Source organism: Rhinoraja longicauda, chromosome 12 (assembly GCF_053455715.1).
Source record: "Rhinoraja longicauda isolate Sanriku21f chromosome 12, sRhiLon1.1, whole genome shotgun sequence".
In the NCBI taxonomy this organism is placed as follows: Eukaryota; Metazoa; Chordata; class Chondrichthyes; order Rajiformes; family Arhynchobatidae; genus Rhinoraja; species Rhinoraja longicauda.
This window is the reverse complement of record NC_135964.1, coordinates 4,521,283-4,542,013: the sequence shown is the minus strand read 5'-3', so window position 1 is coordinate 4,542,013 and position 20,731 is coordinate 4,521,283. Positions and strand designations below refer to the sequence as shown.

The following is a 20,731-nucleotide window of genomic DNA, read 5'->3' as shown; positions in this document are numbered from 1 at the left end:
CGGCATCTCAGGAGAGAAGGAATGGGTGACGTTTCAGGTCGAGACCCTTCTCTGTACAGTCTTTTCCCCAGAGTAGGGAAATAGAGGACCAGAGGACATGTTTAACTTGAGGGATGCAAGCTTTAATAGGAGGTTGAGGGGCAACTTTTTATACACAAAGGGTGGTATGTATATGGACCAGGTTGCTGGAGGAGGTGGTTGATGAGGTAGGAAGTAGAGGCCTTGACAGGCTTTTTTAGTGATTGCATCAATGTGCTGGATGAGCAGATCTTCAGAGATATGCACGCCCAGGAATTAGAAGGTTTTGACTGTCACCACCACTGTCCCGCCAATGAGGACAGGTTTGTGGATCTTCGACCTTTCTCTTCCAAAGTCAACAACCAGAGCCTTCATTTTACTGACACTGAGAGCAATGTTGCTATTCTGCCACCTTTACTCATCGCCATCTGGAATTCTGCCCACAACGGTGCTGTCCTCGGCTAATTTTCAGATGGAGTTGGAACTGTATCTGGCTATGCAGTCATGAGTATAGAGTGAGTGGAGCAGAGGGCTAAGCATCCTTGAGGTGCTCCATGGTTATTGAAATTTTGCTGCCAATTCATACAGATTGGGAGAGGGGGGGGGGGGGGTTAATGAGGAAGTTGAGGATCCAGTTGAAGAGGGGTGCGCAAAGACCCAATTCCGTGAGCTTGGTAACCAGTTTGGAAGGGATGATGGTGTTGAATGTTGAGCTGTAGTCTATGAACAACAGCCTGACGTATGTGATTTTATTTCTCAGTTGTTTGCAGGCAGATTGAAAAGACAAAAGTTTCACCAATGTACAGCCATGAAACTGCAGTATCACTGGTAAAATACAAGCTGGCAACAAAAAATTCAAAGAATAGCAAGAAGTACAAAACAAAAGTTGTGGTTGTGCATGCCAATTCTTGGTAGTGGTGCAGTCTAGCAGAGAGCTTAATGAGAATAAAGGCTACTCCAGTGCAATTTTTCACTCAGCAAAAAGCAGCTGTTTAAATGAATTTGCAGATGGGTCTGGAGGAACTGGAAAACACGTGGGGAAATAATGTCAGGGGCTTGATTGAAGCAACACCTAAAAACTAATGCATCACCTAAAATCTTTCTAGCGACTCTGTATCTTTCCCATTCTACCTGCATTTGAAATCCCCCATAACTATAGTGGCATTACCTTTGTTACATGCCAATTTTAACTTCTTCTGCAACTTACACCCTGTATCCAGGCTACTGTTTGGGGGTTTGTAGATAACTCCCATTAGTGTCTTCTTACCTTTACAATTCCTCAACTCTATCCACAGTGGTGACTCTACATCATCAGTCCCAATGTCACCCCTCGCAAGGGACTGAATTCCATCCCTCACCAACAGAGCTACCCCATCTCCCCTGCCCACCTGCCTGTCCTTTTTATAGGACGTATAACCCTGAATATTCAGTTCCCAGTCTTGATCCTCCTGCAGCCACGTCTCTGTAATCCAGAATGTCATACCTACCAATCTCTAACTGAGCCTTAAGCTCATCCACTTCACTTCTTATACTTTGTGCATTCATATATAGCACTTTTAATCCTTTGCTCATCTCAGCTTCCACATGAGAAACTACCGTGAATGGGTGATAGGAGTGGACTACGTGGGCCAAAGGGCCTATTTTCCATCCTGTATCTCTAAACTAAAGCACTACCAACAGCTGCAAGGTTCTTGAAGCCTAACTTTCCATTTGAGACAAGATGTTACAAGGAATAAGCATCATCTGAGGAAGACTGCAATAGTTGTGTGGGAGGTTGAGCCGATTGAGCTTAGTGGTCCACAGTGAATAAACGGCAGTGGCTTGAAACGTTTACTTTCCCAAAAATCTCTCAAACCTTGGCATAAGAAAGAATGGTATAGAGTTAAAAGATTGACAAAATATTTGCATTGTTGTAAATATTAGGTCAATCTTTTAACTATGCAACATTCTTTCTTAAGGCAAGAATGGAGGGATTTTTGGGGAAGAGGTACAAGTCACTGCCATTTATTAATATCTCCAAACCTTAATGATAGTGAGGAACAACATACCAAATCAATACCATTCGTTGGACAATCTGTGCTACACTCATAGCCTTGCTATAAAAGGGAAGCTTGCCAGCAAGCTTTCTATAAGAGTCAAGGAATTATTGTTCCTGTATCAAAAAGAGAGTACTTAAAGCTACTCTTAAGACTTTATCCACACAAAATCATTTTCTTTGCTTTTCCTTTCTGTATCTTTATTTTGCTCTCAAACCACTATTTTCAACTTCTCATTTCTGCATCTCAGTTTATTGCTTCTTAAGTGAACTTAGAATATTGCAAACAACAACATACTTTTGCAGTACACCGATCGGACTATAGGACACCATGCAGCACAACACCAAGTGCCTGCATCATTGGTGATCATTCAAAGTCAAGTATGATTGTCCTCCCTGTGGATCTGTTCTGTGGGTCTTGCAAGCTTGCCAGCTGATCCTGGAGACTTTATTGCAGGGATATGCAGCTGTGTTGTCCCGCCAGTGGACGTCCGTGCTTGACAACGTTTACCACGCAGAGACTGACGCTCGGATAGTCACCACACGGTCCTTGACAGAGACAAACACAGATTCAACGGCACGACGATTGGGAGACACTCCCTGCTCAGTTGTTGTACTCCACCTGTTGGCCAGCCACCATCCTGCGCCCGTTTCACCTTTGAGGTCCGCTTCTCAGAACGTGGAACAGTACAGCACAAGAACAGATCTTTGCTGCCATTTCCTGCACTCACTTAAGAGTGGTCGCACTCTGCCCCCTCCCCGGTCGCTGTACCAACACCCCCCTCCCTCAGCCACTGCCGGCGGCCTCCTCCCCCCAGCCTCTGGCCCTGACAATGGCATCTTTTGCCAGACCCTGGGATTTATCTTTTTCCGAAACCATGGGTGCTCCTTCACCATAGTTAGCAGAGCCCCCAACCATGTCTGTTCCATTTTCTGCATTTTTGTTCTCACTCCCTCTCCCTCCAAGAAAGAACTCTGGATTTACCTGACTTTCATGTTCACCCACCAATTTCTACTTTCAGCAGATCATCTGTAACTTCTGATTATTCTGCCAATCATCTTATTAGTGCCACCGTCTCTTGCCCCTCCAATTTCTGCGTTCTAAAGGGGCTGTTCCCCACAGGATGCGTTGGTTCGCTTACGACTCCACCGATACCCGGATCATTTCCCATATCACCTTCCCATGCATCTGTAGAAATGCCCAAGAGTCTTTTATCTTTCAATCCACCGTCCAGGCACACAAACACGGTTTCCCGATTAAGCGGCAATTTGCTGCTCATGGTGTGCTCTCTTCTACATTTAGGAATGCAGATGGGAATTGAGTTAACAATTTGCAAAATTCAGTTGACTGAAACGTTAATTCTGTGACTGCCTCCTACTCTGATTTCATCCTCCTGCATTATTCAAGTGAAGCTCCATGAACAATACCTCAGCTTCTGGTTAGGTGCATTGCAGAGTTCTGAAGGCAGCAAATTAAGTCAGCAGTTACAGTCTATGCCTCTCTCATTTCCAGCTTGTTAATATATATTTTTTTCCTTCTCTCTTTTTCAGCTGGTAATTTTTTAATTTATGATCTATTACACCTTCCATAAATCTGCTCATTGCTTACAAAATGGCCTTATCACCTGTCATTTGGTTTCATCGTCTGTTTTATCATTTATTCCACCACCCCCCCCTCCCCCCGCACCCAATCATGCATCTTCCCTTTTGTTCTCTTGTTCGTGCCATTTTATTTTCCCTCTTAAAGCATGTTTTATCTCTAGCTTTTACCACTCCTGATGTAAGGCCTGAAATGTTAACCCTATTTTTTCCTTAGCTAGACCTACTGAGCTCTTTTTCCAGCGTATTGTGTTTGTATTTCAGTGATGGTTAAATGTCTTTTGATAACAGCTGACGAGAACGGGCATGAGCAAGTTAACTGGAGTTTAGCAGTTGAAGGTTACTGCTGCAAAATTATGGAGTCGGAGAGAAATCAAGTGGGAAGGGAGTGTATGCGGGAAGAGTTGTTTAAAAAATAGCATAATAGCCGCTACTGAGAGCAATTCCTCATTTGAAGAAGGGTCTTGACCCGAAACGTCAGGCCATTCCTTCTCTCCAGAGATGCTGCCTGACCCGCTGAGTTACTCCAGCTTTTTGTGTCTACCTTCGATTTAAATCAGCATCTGCAGTTTTTTTCCGACACAATTCCTCATTTATGATCAGTTCATAAAATATTGCTCTAACACTATTGACTCTGGTGTTTCTGTCTTAGTTTGTCTACGGCTATAATAAATTATGCACCATGCTCCAGGCGTAGGAATTCATTGCAGCAAATACCCTTGTGCACTAGAACATAGAACAGTACAACATAAGAAAAGGCCCTTCGGCTGGCAATGTCTGTGTTGAACACGATGCCAAGACCATCGTTTACCTACCTACACATAATCCACATCCCTCCATTCCAGCATATCCACGTGCTTAATCAAGTCTCTTAAATGCCACTATCATATCTGTCTCAAACACCAACCATGGCACCTTGTTCCAGGTACTCACCACCTTTTGTGCAGAAAAAAAGCCCCCCTGCACATCGCTCTTAAACTTTGCCCTTGCCACTCTCCTCTAGTGTTTATTTTTAAATAAAATCCTGGGTAAAAGGTCCTGACTGTCTATCCCGTCTATGCCTCGCATAATTTTATATACTTCTATCAGATCTCCCTGCCTTTCTGGCATTCCAGAGGAAATACTCCAAGTCTGTTCGACCTCTCCCTATTGCTAATTCCTCCTAATCCATGTATAATTCTGGTAAACCACCTCTACACCCTTTCCAAAGCCTCCGCATCTTTCCTGCAATGCGACAACCACAACTGCACACAATATTCCAAGCGTGGCCTAACCAAAGTCATATTAAGCTGCATCATGACCTCTTGACTCTTATGCTCTGACCTATGAAAGCAAACATCCCAAATTGCAACATCTCACACTTACTTGGATTAAACTCCATCTGCCATTTCTGTACCCATTTCTACAGCTGATCTGTATCCCGTTGAATACATGAAATCCACCAGGGGTCGCCGCACGATGGCTGCCTCTGTCTGTCCTTTTCAAACTCTTTTTGTTATTTTTGGTAAGTTTTAAAAGTTTGTGTGAATGTTCTCTGGTTTGTTTTATGTGGGGGGTGGGAGAGGGGGTCGGGGGAAACTTTTTTTCAATCTCTTACCTTGCCGGAGATGCGATTGTTTTCCGGATGGTATCTCTGGTCTTTCTGCGGTCTAACATCACGGAGCTGGAAGTCTTGCCTGGGACTGACCTTGATCCCCGTGGGGGTGTGGACTTATCATCTGAGCCTGCGATCCCTTGCCTGGGATCGACGCTCCAATACAGCCTGCGGACTTTAACATCAGGAGCTCGCAGTCTCGGGTTGAGACCGGTCGGGAGCTCCAAAAGCTGCACGAGGTTCGACTGGTCCCGACCCGGGGTAGATCGACGGCGCGGGGGAGCTGAGATCCCCCCCCGATGAAGGAGCTTGATCGCCCCGACGAGGAAGACTTGCCCCCGGCTATGGGAGTCAAGATCGTCCCATCAACGGAAGGTTAGAGGCCCCTGACCGCTGGAGGACAAAGAAGGGAGAGATTGAACTTTTTTTCACCTTCTATCACAGTGAGGAATGTGGAGGAGTCACTGTGGTGGATGTTCATGTTCAAATATATTTTGTGTGTCCTGTTGCTTTTTATTGTTATGGCTATGGCAAATGAAGTTCCTCGTATGTTGCAAAGCATACTTGGCTAATAAAGTATTATTGTGATTGTACATTGACAGCCTTCCTCATTGTCCCTGACACCAGCAATCTTGCTGTCATCTGCAAACTTGCTAATCAACTTGTCTACCTTTATGTCCAAGCCATTTTTATCTGTGTTATAAAAAGTGCACTTGAAGCTACTTGACTCAGTTCTGCATATTTTAAGATTTTTTTTAAACAAAATAATTTTCTCTGCTTTTCCTTTCTGTAGCTCCGTCTTGCTCTCAAACCCGTATTTTCCATTTCTTGGTTTTGTTTCTCAGTTTTTTTGCATCTTAAGTGAACTTCACATTGCAAACAACAAAATACTTTTGCAGTACACAGAAAGGACTAGAGGACACCATGTGGCCTAACACCAAGTGTGATCACTCAAAATGAAGAATAATTATCCTCGCTGTGGGCCTCACTCCAGTTTAGTAGTTTCCTGCAAGATTCAGCCTTCTTATTCAAAGCAATCTTAAAACTTATGGAGTTGTGATCACTATCCACAGAATGTTCTTCCATGGAAACACCAGTTTCAACCTGACCAAGTTCATTTCCTAACACAAAGTCCAATATGTTGCCTTCTAGGGTTGGACTATCTGTAAATGTTTCGGGAAACACTCTTGGATAACCCTCAAATTCTGCCTCTTCTGGGCCTTTGGCACTGAGCAAGTCCCATTCAACATTGGGGAAGTTAAAGTCACCCACAAAGACACCTCTGTTGCTTTGGCATCTTTCGGTCATCTGTCTACATGTCTGTTTCTTATTTCTGAGCTCTACCATATTGCTTTAGTGGATGAACCCTCCAATATGTCTTCTAGGAGTTCTGCCATGACAATCTCCCTGATTAGTAGCGCAATTCCTCCACCTCTAGCTTCCCTCTCAATTACAGTGCCCTCCACGATGTTTGGGACAAAGACCCATCATTTATTTATTTGCCTCTGTACTCCATAATTTGAGATTTGCAATAGAAAAAAATCAAGTGGTTAAAGTGCACATTGTCAGATTTTAATAAAGGCCATTTTTATACATTTTGGTTTCACCATGTAGAAATTGCAGCAGTGTTTATACATAATCCCCCCCATTTCAGGGCACCATAATGTTTGGGACACAGCAATGTCATGTAAATGAAAGTAGTCATGTTTAGTATTTTGTTGCACATCCTTTGCATGCAATGACTGCTTGAAGTCTGCGATTCATGGACATCACCAGTTGCTGGGGGCCTTCTCTGGTGATGCTCTGGCAGGCCTGTATTGCAGCCATCTTTAGCTTATGCTTGTTTTGGGGGCTAGTCCCCTTCAGTTTTCTGTTCAGCATATAAAAGGCATGCTCAATTGGATTCAGATCGGGTGATTGACTTGGCCACTCAACAATTGACCATTTTTTAGCTTTGTAAAACTCCTTTGTTGCTTTAGCAGTGTGTTTGGGATCATTGTCTTGCTGTAGAATGAACCGCCGGCCAATGAGTTTTGAGGCATTTGTTTGAACTTGAGCAGATAGGATGTATACACTTCAAAATTCATTATGCTACTACCATCAGCAGTTGTATCATCAATGAAGATAAGTGAGCCAGTACCTTCAGCAGCCATACATGCCCAGGCCATGACACCCCCACCACCGTGTTCACAGATGAGGTGGTATGCTTTGGATCTTGGGCAGTTCCTTCTCTCCTCCATACTTTGTTCTTGCCATCACTCTGATATGTTAATCTTCATCTCATCTGTCCACAAGACCTTTCACCAGAACTGTTGTTGCCCTTTTAAGTATTTCTTGGCAAACTGTAACCTGGCCATCCTATTTTTGCAGCTAAACAGTGATTTGCATCTTGCAGTGTGGCCTCTGTATTTCTGTTCATGAAGTCTTCTGTGGACAGTGGTCATTGACAAATCCACACCTGACTCCTGAAGAATGTTTCTGATCTGTTGGACAGGTGTTTGGGAATTTTTCTTTATTAAAGAGAGAATTCTTCTGTCATCAGCTGTGGAGGTCTTCCTTGGCCTGCCTGTCCATTTGCGATTAGTAAGCTCACCAGTGCTCTTTCTAACCCATCGCTCTATCTCCAGGTCCCTCAGGTCGGCCGACTTGGGGCTACTGACTATCCCGCGGTCTAGGCTTAAGCTCAGGTGACCGCGCTTTTGCGGTTGCAGCTCCTAGACTGTGGAACAGCATCCCTCTCCCCATCAGAACTGCCCCCTCCATCGACTCCTTTACGTCCAGGCTCAAAACCTATTTCTACTCCCTAGCGTTTGAGGCCCTCTGAGGGGGCGCTGTGAACTGTTTATGTATGTGCTGTTATGTTTGTGTGCCATTGTATGTTCGTTCTTAGTACCTGAACTGATGTACAGCACTTTGGTCAACGTGGGTTGTTTTTAAATGTGCTATACAAATAAAATTGTCATGACTTGACTTCTTCTAAATAATGTTCCAAACAGTTGATTTTGGTAAACCTAAGGTTTGGCTGATGTCTCTAACAGTTTTATTCGTGTTTCTCAGTCTCAAATTGGCTTCAATGGCACAACCTTATGTTGATAAACAGCAATAAAAGTTTCCAAAGGTGATGGAAAGACCGGAGGAAAGACTAGGTGCTGAGAGCTCTCTTATACCATGCATTAAGGAGGCAATTAAACACACCTGAGCAATTACAAACACTTGTGAAGCCATGTGGCCCAAACATTATGGTGTCCTGAAATGGGGGGACTATGTGCGGGGACTACGTGATAAATGTGAGGTTATCCACTTTGTCGGCAAAAACAAGGGGGCAGATTATTATCCCAATGGTGTCAGGTTAGGTAAGGGGAAAATGCAGTGAGACCTGGGTGTCCTTGTACACCAGTCACTGAAAGTTGGCGTGCAGGCAGTGAAGAAAGCTAATGGCATGTTGGCCTTCATAACGAGAGGATTTCAGTATAGGAGTAAAGAGGTTCTTCTGCAGTTGTTTCGGGCCCTGGTGAGACCGCATCTGGAGTATTGTGTACAATTTTGGTCTCCTAATTTGAGGAAGGACATCCATGTAATTGAGGCAGTGCCTCGTAGGTTCACGAGATTGATCCCTGGGATGGCGGGACTGTCATATGAGGAAAGATTGAAAAGACTAGGCTTGTATTCACTGGAGTTTAGAAGGATGAGAGGGGATCTTATAGAGACATATAAAATTAAAAAAGGACTGGACAAGCTAGATGCAGGAAAAATGTTCCCAATGTTGGGCGAATCCAGAACCAGGGGCCACAGTCTTAGAATAAAGGGGAGGCCATTTAAAACTGAGGCGAGAAGGAACTTTTTCACCCAGAGAGTTGTGAATTTGTGGAATTCTCTGCCACAGAGGGAAGTGGCCAAATCACTGGATGAATTTAAGAGAGAGTTAGATAGAGCTCTGGGGGCTAGTGGAATCAAGGGATATGGGGAGAATTTGGGCACAGGTTACTGATTGTGGATGATCAGCCACGATCATGATGAATGGCGGTGCTGGCTCGAAGGGCCGAATGGCATCCTCCTGCACCTATTTTCTATGTTTCTATGTATAAACACAGCTGTAATTTCTACATGGTGAAACCAAAATGTATAAAAATGGCCTTTATTAAAATCTGACAATGTGCACTTTAACCACATGTAATTTTTTTTCTATTACAAATTTCAAATTGTGGAGTACAGAGGCAAATAAATAAATGATGGGTCTTTGTTCCAAACATGTCTGAAACATCAAAATCCCAGAATGTTGAGCAGCCAATTGTGTCCCTATCTCAGCCACATTTCAGCTGGAAGGTTTTATAGGAGAAACCAGTCAGATGTAACACAGGAACAGGTTCTCTAACTCGTTCTATTCATATAAATGTTCATCTTTTATGTTTAACTGCATTAAAATTATTTATTGGCGAAGATACTTAAGCTTAAAGTCTAAGAAAATAACTGCAGATGCCGGTGCAAATCGAAGGTATTTATTTCACAAAATGCTGGAGTAACTCAGCAGGTCAGGCAGCATCTCAGGAGAGAAGGAATGGGTGACTTTTCGGGTCGATCCCTTCTTCAGACAGAAGTCAAGCTTAAAGTCTGGTTGGTGTGCTTCATGGTATGCTGCCTTACAGCGAATGCAGCGCCGGAGACTCAGGTTCGATCCTGACTACGGGCGTCGTCTGTACGGAGTTTGTACGTTCTCCCTGTGACCTGCGTGGGTTTTCTCCGAGATCTTCGGTTTCCTCCCACTCTCCAAAGACGTACAGGTATGTAGGTTAATTGACTGGGTAAATGTTTTTTTAAAAATTGTCCCTAGTGTGTGTAGGATAGTGTTAAACGTGCGGGGATCGCTGGGCGGCGCGGACTAGGTGGGCCGAAGGGCCTGTTTCCGCGCTGTATCTCTAAATCTAAAAAAAAAATCACTTCAAGATGCACTCAAATTCTAATATGTGACTTTGGATTAAAAAGCGCTTTGGTTACTCGGATACCAATCACATTATCATTGCAGGTGCTTTTTTCAAGATATTATAGACATTGAGAGCTTATCTCTGAGAGAAGTTTTGTTATTATGAATACGAGGGTCACCCACCTGGTTATACCTAGATTGTACGTTGACTTGCTTTGCCATTAGAAAGATCCTATTTTGTTGTTTGAAACAAAAGATGTGCCATTTTGGTTTCAATATGTTTGAAGATTTCTTAAATCTTTTCAAGACCTCAGCAGTTATAAAGTGATTTATTATTTTTTTATTAATACTGTTTTTATTCTCTTTTAGTCATTTTTAGTTAATTTTATTTTGTATACATTGAAATTTAGTTCTTGTCATGTATGGGTAATTTCATTATAATAAAGAATTATGGGAGAGGTATATCTCATGCTGTTTATGCCAGTGGAAATATAAATCACTTGTAGAATCATAGAGTCATACAGCGTGGAAACAAGCCCTTCAGCCCAACTTGAACACGCCGACCAACATTCCATATCTTTCTAAACCTATCCTATCCAAATGTGTTTTAAACCTTCTGACGGTACCTGCTTCAACTACCTCCTCTGGCACTTCGTTCCATATACCTACATACTTTGATTTTTGTTTTAAAAGCTGTCCTTCAGATTCCTATTAAATCTTTTTCCCTTCACCTCAAACCTGTGTCCTCTGGTTCTTGATCCCCCCACTCTGGGTGAAAGGCTCATACATATTCCTCTCATGATCTTATACACTTCTACAAGATCCTGGTCTGCTCCAAGGAATAAAATCCTAGCCTACTCAATCTCTCCCTATAGCACAGGCCCTGGAGACTTGGCAATATCCTTGTCTATCTTCTCTGTACCTTTTCCAGCTTAACAACATCTTTCTTCTAACAGCATGATCCAATGTCCTTGTCTATCTTCTCTGCACCTTTTCCAGCTTAACAACATCTTTCCTCTCACAGCATGATCAAAACTGAACGTGATGCTCCAAATGTGGCCTCACCAATGTTTCGTACAACTGTAGCAACCTCCCAACTTCTCTGCTCAATACTCTGACTGATGAAGGCCAACGTGCTAAAAGCCTCCTTGACCAGCCTATCTACATGTGACATCACATTCAAGGAACAATGTACCTGCACTCCTGGATCCATTTGCTATGCAATACTCTCCATTCACGGTGTAGGTCCTGCCCTTGTTAGACTTCCCAAAATGCAACATCTCGCACTTCTCTGTATTAAACTCCGTGAACCATTCCTCAGCCCACCTGCCCAACTGATCAAGATCCTGCATTAATTTTTGATAACCATCTTCGCTACCTACTTCACTTTAAATTGGGTTTTGTGTAGTTTTGTCAAAATATAATTGGCTGTTCTTTTTGTTTTGTCAGGTCACAGCAAAAGGCTTTGCACCGCTGCTCCAGTTTGCATACACTGCCAAACTTCTCTTGAATAAAGATAATATATTGGATGTCTGTAGAAGTGTAGAAATTCTTGGAATCCATAACATAGAGAAAACATGCTTCAGCTTTCTGCATGCCAAGCTCTTTGGAAAGTGTAAAGATTTTACAGAATTTCCAAGAAATGCCTGTTGTATGCCCAACTGCCTGAAAACAAATCTAAAAATTCCTGTTGGTGATAATGAAAATTCAGAGGCTGATGACGATGTGGAAGAATTTCTTGAATTTGAAAATCTCAAGAGTCCTTGTCCAAAGGTCCGTAAATGCATTGAAGTGGGGAAAAGCTGCCCAGCCGTTCAGAATGAGGCGGCTGACCCCAAGTATGCCTGTTTGAAAGAAAGTGGATGGGCCAGTTCATCATCCCTTTGTCCCAAGTACCGAAAATTTCAATTGGCCTGTGGGAAGGAGAGACTGGCATTGTGGAGTAATAGATTGTCAATACCAAATTCTCCATTGGATCAAACAATTTCAAAACAGCAAATTGAACCTCTTCAAAACCGTGCATTCACAATCGAGTCAGGGGATGACCCTTTGAGACAGATTGGAAAGGATCATGGGGGCCTACCTGCGGCAGACGATGAAAATATTGAACTCGAGAAGCAAATGGATGCAAGTTACTCAGTGGCACAAAACCTTTCAGCTGAAGAATCAAATGGGCCAACACAAAATATCTCAGGTGTCCCACCAGACTTTACTGAAGAGCATTACAACTTGCCTTGCCCTGGGGCAGAACTGTTTGCCCCCATGATGTTGCAGTACGATGGCTTGCAAAAGACCAATGCTGTGTCTGCAAATGTTGAAGGAACAAAGAATGAAATGGGTCAAAGGTGTGATCAGCTGAGTGCTTCAGAAAAAGCAGGAGGAGACTCTGAAAGACAGTCAGTTATCTTTAGCTCCAACTGTTCGAAAACACAAAATGTCAATTCTGTCACCTGTGGTCAAAGCGTTGTGGAAAGAGAGGTGGCAGAACATTTACCAAAACGATTCTGGAGTGAACCTAATGATGCAAGGTCTGGCTGCATGGCCGAATCTTTTATTGAGCAGAACAATTGTCCAAGACATCTCAATGTGGAGAGAATTTCTCAAAGCCCTCAGTTTCCTATGGATTCTTGCCAAACTCTTCAAGAAAAAAATTTACAAGATGCTTTACTACTGCACTATACCTCTTCAGTATCTCGCCTGACCGGTTCTACCAACAGCTCTTCCAAGTGCCCATTTAAATACAATACTGGAAATTCAGTGTGTTCCAGCAGCTCTGGTTTAGAGGAGCTTGAAAATGACCAAGGACAGCAACATGGCAAATGTGATGACTCCTGTACTACTAACTCAGGAGATGATTTTGGCTCCGATTCGGAGGATGACAGCGGGGCATGTTCTGCCAGGGAACAAGAATGTGAGGTAGGAATTCTAGCATCGTTTTACAAACTTCAAATGAATCCTGCAAAAATAACAGAAAAAGCTCTAAAGTTAGAGTTGTCATTGTGTAGTATTAAGAAAATATGTGAATCATCTTCAGTACTTTAAGTACATGACATTTAGTACAATATAATACAGAACTTTATTGTCATTCGGTAACGAGATACCGAACGAAATTACATTTCCAGCAGTTACAGAACACAACAAAAAAGAAAAGAACACATGACACACGACCCCAACACAAACATCCATCACAGTGACTCAAAACACCCCCTCACTGTGATGGAAGGCAACACAACTTCTACTCTCTTCCCCCACGCCCACGGACAGACAGCTCGACCCCTAACGAGGCAACCGACCCGCACAGCCCCCGCAAGGGGATGGAAGTCCCCGCGGCCGAGCCGCACCGGGCACTGAAACGTCCCGCGGCCGAGCCGCGCCGGGCGATGTTAAGTCCAGCGGCCGAGCCGCGCCGGGCGATGTTAGGTCCCGCGGCCGAGCCGCACCAGGCGCTGCTAAGTCCTGCGGCCGAGCCGCACCGGCGATGTTAAGTCCAGCGGCCGAGCCGCGCCGGGCGATGGAAGGCCCCGCGGCTGAGCCGCACATATATTTCTATCTCTGAAACTTGGCTTAACATTTAGCCCAGGGTGATCATCGGAGAGCCTCCCCTTGTAAGGATGTATGATCACAAAGAAAGTGCAATCAAGTACACCGAGACAATTTCTGTACTTCACTTTTATTTTTCAACTGACTTTTATTGAAAGTTAGCCTGAATTTTGTAAAACTACTTTGGGTGATTCAATGATTTAATCATCCTTTGCCACCTGTCTCTCTCTATTTTAATCTTCATCTTAATTCTCCCCTGTCTTTTTAATGTTCTTTTCTCTGCTCTTTCCCACGGCAGGAGTATATTGGTCAGTACCAGATACTTCACACTTGGAATTATATTAAACCGTTGCGGATGACATAAAGAGGGTTCAACAGAATATTAACAGGGATGCTGAGTGTCAGTGACATAGAAATATTAGATATCTTATTGAGGAAATTTAATCAGATGTTCAAAACTGTGGAGAAGTTTAATTGTTTAAGTAAGGAGAAACTGTTTGGATTAACTGAAGGGTTAGGCAAATGTCCAAGACCACAGATTTCACCTGGATAATACAGTAGTAGTTATGTGGGAAATTAATTTAGAAAATGTGTTTCATTGTTATTAGATTGAAAATAGGCCACTTAGCCCACCTTGTACAAGCTGAGCAAGTTGGCACACTGGCCTATTACATTTTTGCTTGGACAGCTTACAGCCCAGTGGTATGAATATTGATTTCTCTCACTTCAGGTAGCACTGGCATATCTTTCATTCATTGTTCTTTATCTCTCCACCTCATCGTCCAAATCTCTCGTTTCCCTTATCCCTAACTGGTCTGAAGAAGGGTCTCGACCCGAAACGTCACCCATTCCTTCTCTCCAGAGATGCTGCCTGTCCTGCTGAGTTACTCCAGCTTTTTTGTCGAAGGTATCACAAAATGCTGGAGTAACTCAGCAGGTCAGGCAGCATCTCTGGAGAGAAGGAATGGGTGACGTTTCAGGTCTGAAGAAGGGTCTCAACCCGAAACGTCACCCATTCCTTCTCTCCAGAGATGCTGCCTGATCTGCTGAGTTACTCCAGCATTTTGTGATACCTTCGATTTGTACCAGCATCTGCAGTTATTTTCCTACCCAGCTTTTTATGTCTACGGCCTGTTACATTTGCCTGCATTTGGCTCATAAACCTCTTAAACCCTTCCTATCTACAATGCCCTCCATAATGTTTGGGACAAAGACCCATCATTTATTTATTTGCCTCTGTACTCCACAATTTCAGATTTGTAATAGAAAAAATCACATGTGGTCAAAGTGCACATTGTCAGATTTTAATAACGACCATTTGTATACATTTTGGTTTCACCATGTAGAAATTACAGCTGTGTTTACACATAGTTCCCCCATTTCAGGACACCATAATGCTTGGAACACAGCAATGTCATGCAAATGAAAATAGTCATGTTTAGTATTTTGAGAAGAAGTATAACATAGCAAAGAAGAGCGGGAAGCCAGAGGATTGGGACTCTTTTAAAGAGCAACAGAAGATAACTAAAAAGGCAATACGGGGAGAAAAGATGAGGTACGCTAGCCAATAATTTAAAGGAGGATAGTAAAAGCTTCTTTAGGTATGTGAAGAGGAAAAAAATAGTTAAGGCAAATGTGGGTCCCTTGAAGACAGAAGCAGGGGAATTTATTATGGGGAACAAGGAAAATGGCAGACGAGTTGAACCGGTACTTTGGATCTGTCTTCACTAAGGAAGATACAAACAATATCCCAGATGTTCTAGTGGCCAGAGATCCTAAGGTGACGGAGGAACTGAAGGAAATTCACATTAGGCAGGAAATGGTGTTGGGTAGACTGATGGGACTGAAAGCTGATAAATCCCCAGGGCCTGATGGTCTGCATCCCAGGGTACTTAAGGAGGTGGCTCTAGAAATCATGAACGCATTGGTGATCATTTTCCAATGTTCTATAGATTTCTATAGTCTTCTGCGGACAGTGGTCATTGACAAATCCACACCTAACTCCTAAAGAGTGTTTCTGATCTGTCGGACAGGTGTTTGGGGATTTTTCTTTATTATAGAGAGAATTCTTTTGTCATCAGCTGTGGAGGTCTTCCTTGGCCTGCCATTCCCTTTGTGATTAGTAAGCTCACCAGTGCTCTCTTTTTAATGATGTTCCAATCAGTTGATTTTGGTAAGCCTAAGATTTGGGTGATGTCTCTAACAGTTTTATTCTTGTTTCTCAGTCTCATAATGGTCTCTGACTTTCATTGGCACAAATTTGGTCCTCATGTTGATAAAAAGCAATAAAAGTTTCCAAAGGTGATGTAAAGACTGAGGAAAGACTAGGTGCTAAGAGCTCTCTTATATCCACATTAAGGAGGCGATTAAACACACCTGAGCAATTACAAACACCCTGAAATGGGGGGACTATGTATAAACACAGCTATAATTTCTACATGGTGAAACCAAAATGTATAAAAATACCCTTTATTAAAATCTGTCAATGTGCACTTTAACCCCATGTGATTTTTTTCTATTACAAATCTCAAATTGTGGAGTGCAGAGGCAAATAAATGAATGATGGGTCTTTGTCCCAATCATTATGGAGGGCACTGTACATATCTGTCCATATATCTTGTGAAATTCATAATTTTATTCACTTCTCTAGTTTCCTCTGGCAGCTCATTCCGGAGATGGACTACCATTTGAGTGAAGCAGTTGCCCCTGGGGTCCCTCTTATATCTTTCCCCTCTCACTTGATGTCTATGCCACATAGTTTTACAATCCTTTACCCTTTAAACAAAATGCCTTTTCCGTGCCCCTTGTGATCTTGTGCACCTCAATAAGTTCACCCCTCGGCCTTCTTTGCACCAAAATAAAATCTCCCAGACCCTCCCTACACCTCAAGCCTCCAATCCCTGGTGGCATCCTGGTGAATCTCAGTTGCACCCTTTCCTACTTACTGACATCCTTCTGACAGTTGTGCATCCAGAACTGCACAGAGTACTCCCAAGTGTGGTCTCACCAACAACTTGTGCGGCTGCATCATGATGTGTCCATTTCTGCAGACAATACCCTTCCCAATGAAGGCAAGAATGCCAAGCACGTTCTTCACCACACTGCCCACCCAGCTCACCACTTTTAGGGATCCATACACCTGTATTTCCAGACCTCTCAGCTCTGCACGCCACTCTCCAGTACTCTACCATTTACTGTGGAACACCTGCCCTGGTTTGACATCCAAAGTGCAACACCTCGCACTTGTTAGAGAAAAGTTCAATTCCCTTTCCTCGGCCCATCTTCCCAACTGATCTGGATCTTGTTGTAATCTTGGATAACCTTCCTCACTGTACCATCTATTTTGGTGTATTTTGCAAATTTATTCGGTCTGTTTAGAGGTGCCTTAGGCCAAATGCAGGCAAATGGGAATAGTCCAATATGCTAACTTGTTTGACATGGACAAAGTGATCTGAAGAGCCCGTTTCTGTGCCCTACAACTCTGACTTTATACATTGTCATTCAAATCATTAATGTATATCACAAACAGTAGCGACCCTGGTCTCATACCTTCAATTACAAAAACAACACTCCATGGCTATACTTTGACACCACCTTCTAAGCCTATCTGGAATCCAATTGTCTAGCTCACTTTGGATTCCATGTGATCTAACCTTCCAAAATGGCCTACCACATGGATCTTGTTAAAGGCCTTGCTAAAGTCTATATATAGACAACATCCACTGCACTGCCCTCATCAGGTCTCATGGTGACCTCATCAAAAAAATTCCATCAGATTTGTGAGGCGTGATTGCCCACGCACAAAACCATGCTGATTGTCCTTAATCAGTCCATGCCTATCCAGATGCTGGTAGATTCTGTCCCTCAGAATCCCCTCCAACAACTTTCTCACCACTAATGTCAGGCTCACTGGCTTATCCTTGATGCCCTTATGACATTAGCCACCAGTCTTCACCTATGGCTAAAGACGGTGCAAATATCTCTGCAACGGATTCTGCAGTTTCCCCCCCTAGTTCTCATAGGGTCCAAGTATGTACTTGGTCAGGTCTTGTGGATTTATCCACCATAATGCACAAATCTCCTCTCTGGTGATTTGTCTTTGATCTAAGACATCACAACTCGTATGCCTCAATTCCTTAGATTCCATAATCTCTGTAAAAAAAACAGATGAGTATTTCTTTAATATCTCCCCATCTCATGTGATTAAACACATAGAAGGTCATGCTGGTCTTCAAAGGGACCTATTCTTTCTCAAACCACTCTTAATATGCCTGTAGAATGTCGGGATTTTCCTTAACCAGCCTGCTCCCTTACATTGTCCTCCTGATTGTGCATGAAGTGTTTTACTCGAGAAAGGAACCGCTTGATTCTGACTCTCTGAATCTGACGTATGCCTCCTTTTTCCTGACTAGAGCCTCAACATCTCCCATCAACCAAGGTTCTCTAAACTTGCCAGCCTTGCCCCTCACCCAATAGGAATAAACTGCCCTGTCCTCTGGCTAACTGGCTTTTGGAAGTCTCCCACTTCCCATGCCCTCCCACTTGTCACCCCCTTACCTGTAAACACACTCCCACTTGACTTCTGCAACTTCCTACCTAATGTCTCCAAAATAGGCCGTGTCCAAATTTAGAAGCTTAACTTGTGGGCCTGTCCTATCCTCCATAACTACTTAAAAACTGATAGAATCATGGTCATTGGTCCCAAAGTGCTCCCCCACCTAAAACATCAGTCAGTTGCCTTACCTCGTTCCCTAAGAGGAGATCCCGTGTTGCACCGTCTCTCATAGGGCCCTCTACATATTGATTAAGGAGACTTTCGTGGGCACTTAACAAATTCACTCCATCCAAGCCCTTTACACCATGGGAAACCCAGCCCATATAAGGGAAGTTAAAATCTCCCACCAATTCCACCCTATTTTTATGGCTATCTGCAATCTCCCCGCACAACTGCTCCTCCAGCTCAGTCATCAAAGTGAATATTCCCTTTTTTCTAAGTTCTTTCCATGTTTCCCCTCTGGGCGATTCCCCAAGAATGACCCCTCTGTGCACTGTGGTTATGTCCTATTCCAAAAAAGCAATCCACCCCCTTCACCTGAAGCATCTGTATCCTGGAATATTGAACTGCCGGTTCTGTGCTTCTCTCAGCCATGTTTCTGGTGTAGCTATAATATCCCAACGGCCTGAAGTAATTTACACCCTGAGTTCATCCATTTTACCTCTTCATCTTCTCGCGTTGAAATATGCACAGTTTAAACCGCTGGTCTTGCCTCTCTCTTTACCTGCCTGTCCTGTTAACATAGAATTATAACATAATTATAATCAGTGCTGCAGATTCCCTTCAAGGCCCTACGTCTTCCTGACTTGGAAATATATTGTTACGACTTTATCGTCATCGGGTCTAAATCCTGGAACTACCTAGGCAACTGCAATGTGCAAAGCCCCTTCACTGCAGTGCTGAAGGGCTGCAATGGCTCATTACAACCTCCTCAAAGGCATAGAGGCCTCAAAAGTATGGGGTGATAAATTCTGACCCTGCCAGTGATGTCCACATTCTGATAAATCAATAGATAAATCTAGCATTTTATTTACAGATTTGTACAAGTTTCTTTCCTTTATATATTAGTAGGTTTGTTTCACAACAGAGAGTTGTGAATCTGTGGAATTCTCTGCCTCAGAAGGCAGTGGAGGCCAATTCTCTGAATGCATTCAAGAGAGAGCTAGATAGAGCTCTTAAGGATAGCGGAGTCAGGGGGTACGGGGAGAAGGCAGGAACGGGGTACTGATTGAGAATGATCAGCCATGATCACATTGAATGGCGGTGCTGGCTCGAAGGGCCGAATGGCCTCCTCCTGCACCTATTGTCTATTGTCTATTTATTGCTACTGAAAATTCTGAACTATTGGTCTCAAGTATGTCTAATTGAACAAATAATAGAAGTCCTATAGGAGACGTTTACCTCTCCAGGGATGCCTACTATGAAGATTTTCTCCTCCTCTACCTATCCATGTTCTCCAGGGATCTGAATGCCCACTGAATTACTCCAGCACTTCGTCTTTTAAAAAAAATTATAAACCAGCACTTGCAGTTCCTTAGTTCTACATTTCAAATAAAGGAAAATGTATTCTTCGTATAACTTCTGGGTGCATCCAATTACCATGCAATGCTCTCCTACTTTTGTACGCTAATTTATGTTTTTGGGTTCCTTCCAGGTTAAACTACCATTTCCTGTTGAAAGAATTACACTGTTATCCAGAAATGATTTTCAAACAATGCTGAAGCTGCATAAACTGAATCCGGAACAATTGGATTACATCCATGATATACGACGTCGCAGCAAAAACAGAATTGCAGCTCAACGCTGTCGAAAGCGAAAACTTGATTGCATTCAGAACTTGGAATGTGAAATCGATACATTGGTAGGTTTAGAGGAAATAGTGTTTTGTAGATTTTTATTTTCTGCATGTGTTTTTATATATACATCTTGCTGTTAAAATCACCTGCTTTCAACATTTTTTTTTATTGGCATTAGTCAAAAGCTCAACTGGCTCAGCTACATAATTGCTAGTCGCCACTGTGGTGATCCTGACTCCCTCAGGATTTCTGTTGTTCATAAAAGACAAGTAAAGAGTGAGGTGGAATACTTTTTGCTTGCTAGCATTGTGCACTGCTAACAATATTTGAGGATTGAGATTATCCAGGGCACAGTGGCATGCTGGAGAGGTATCAAATCAATCAAGTAAGTGCTCACTGCCTTTACTAAGGTGCACTGTAGCAGTTCAAGGCTGGTTTTTCACGCCTCCCAAATGTTCGCTCTCTCCCAGCTGCAAGGTACCACGACTAACCTGTGTAACATCATGACTTCAGTTATCAGTTTACCAGTTTAGTTTATTGTCGCATGAAAAGCTTTTTGTTGTGTGCTAACCTGTCAGCAGAAAGACAATACATGATTACAATCGATCCACTTACGGTGTATAGATACTTGATTAGGGAATAACGTTTAGTGCAAGGTAAAGCCAGCAAAGTCCAG

At 43.1% G+C, this 20,731-nt stretch overlaps 1 protein-coding gene across 2 annotated transcripts in view; it reads left to right on the top strand.

The window, feature by feature from the left end:
* The window catches only part of LOC144598663 (transcription regulator protein BACH1-like), a 65,850-nt gene that overhangs the window by 38,223 nt on the left and 6,896 nt on the right, over window positions 1–20,731 (top strand). For both annotated transcript variants that reach the window (XM_078408892.1, XM_078408893.1), the window contains exons 3-4: window positions 11,614–13,080; window positions 19,914–20,120. In XM_078408892.1, the coding sequence (XP_078265018.1) occupies window positions 11,614–13,080; window positions 19,914–20,120 (1,674 nt within the window). The remainder of the gene's footprint in view (window positions 1–11,613; window positions 13,081–19,913; window positions 20,121–20,731) is intronic.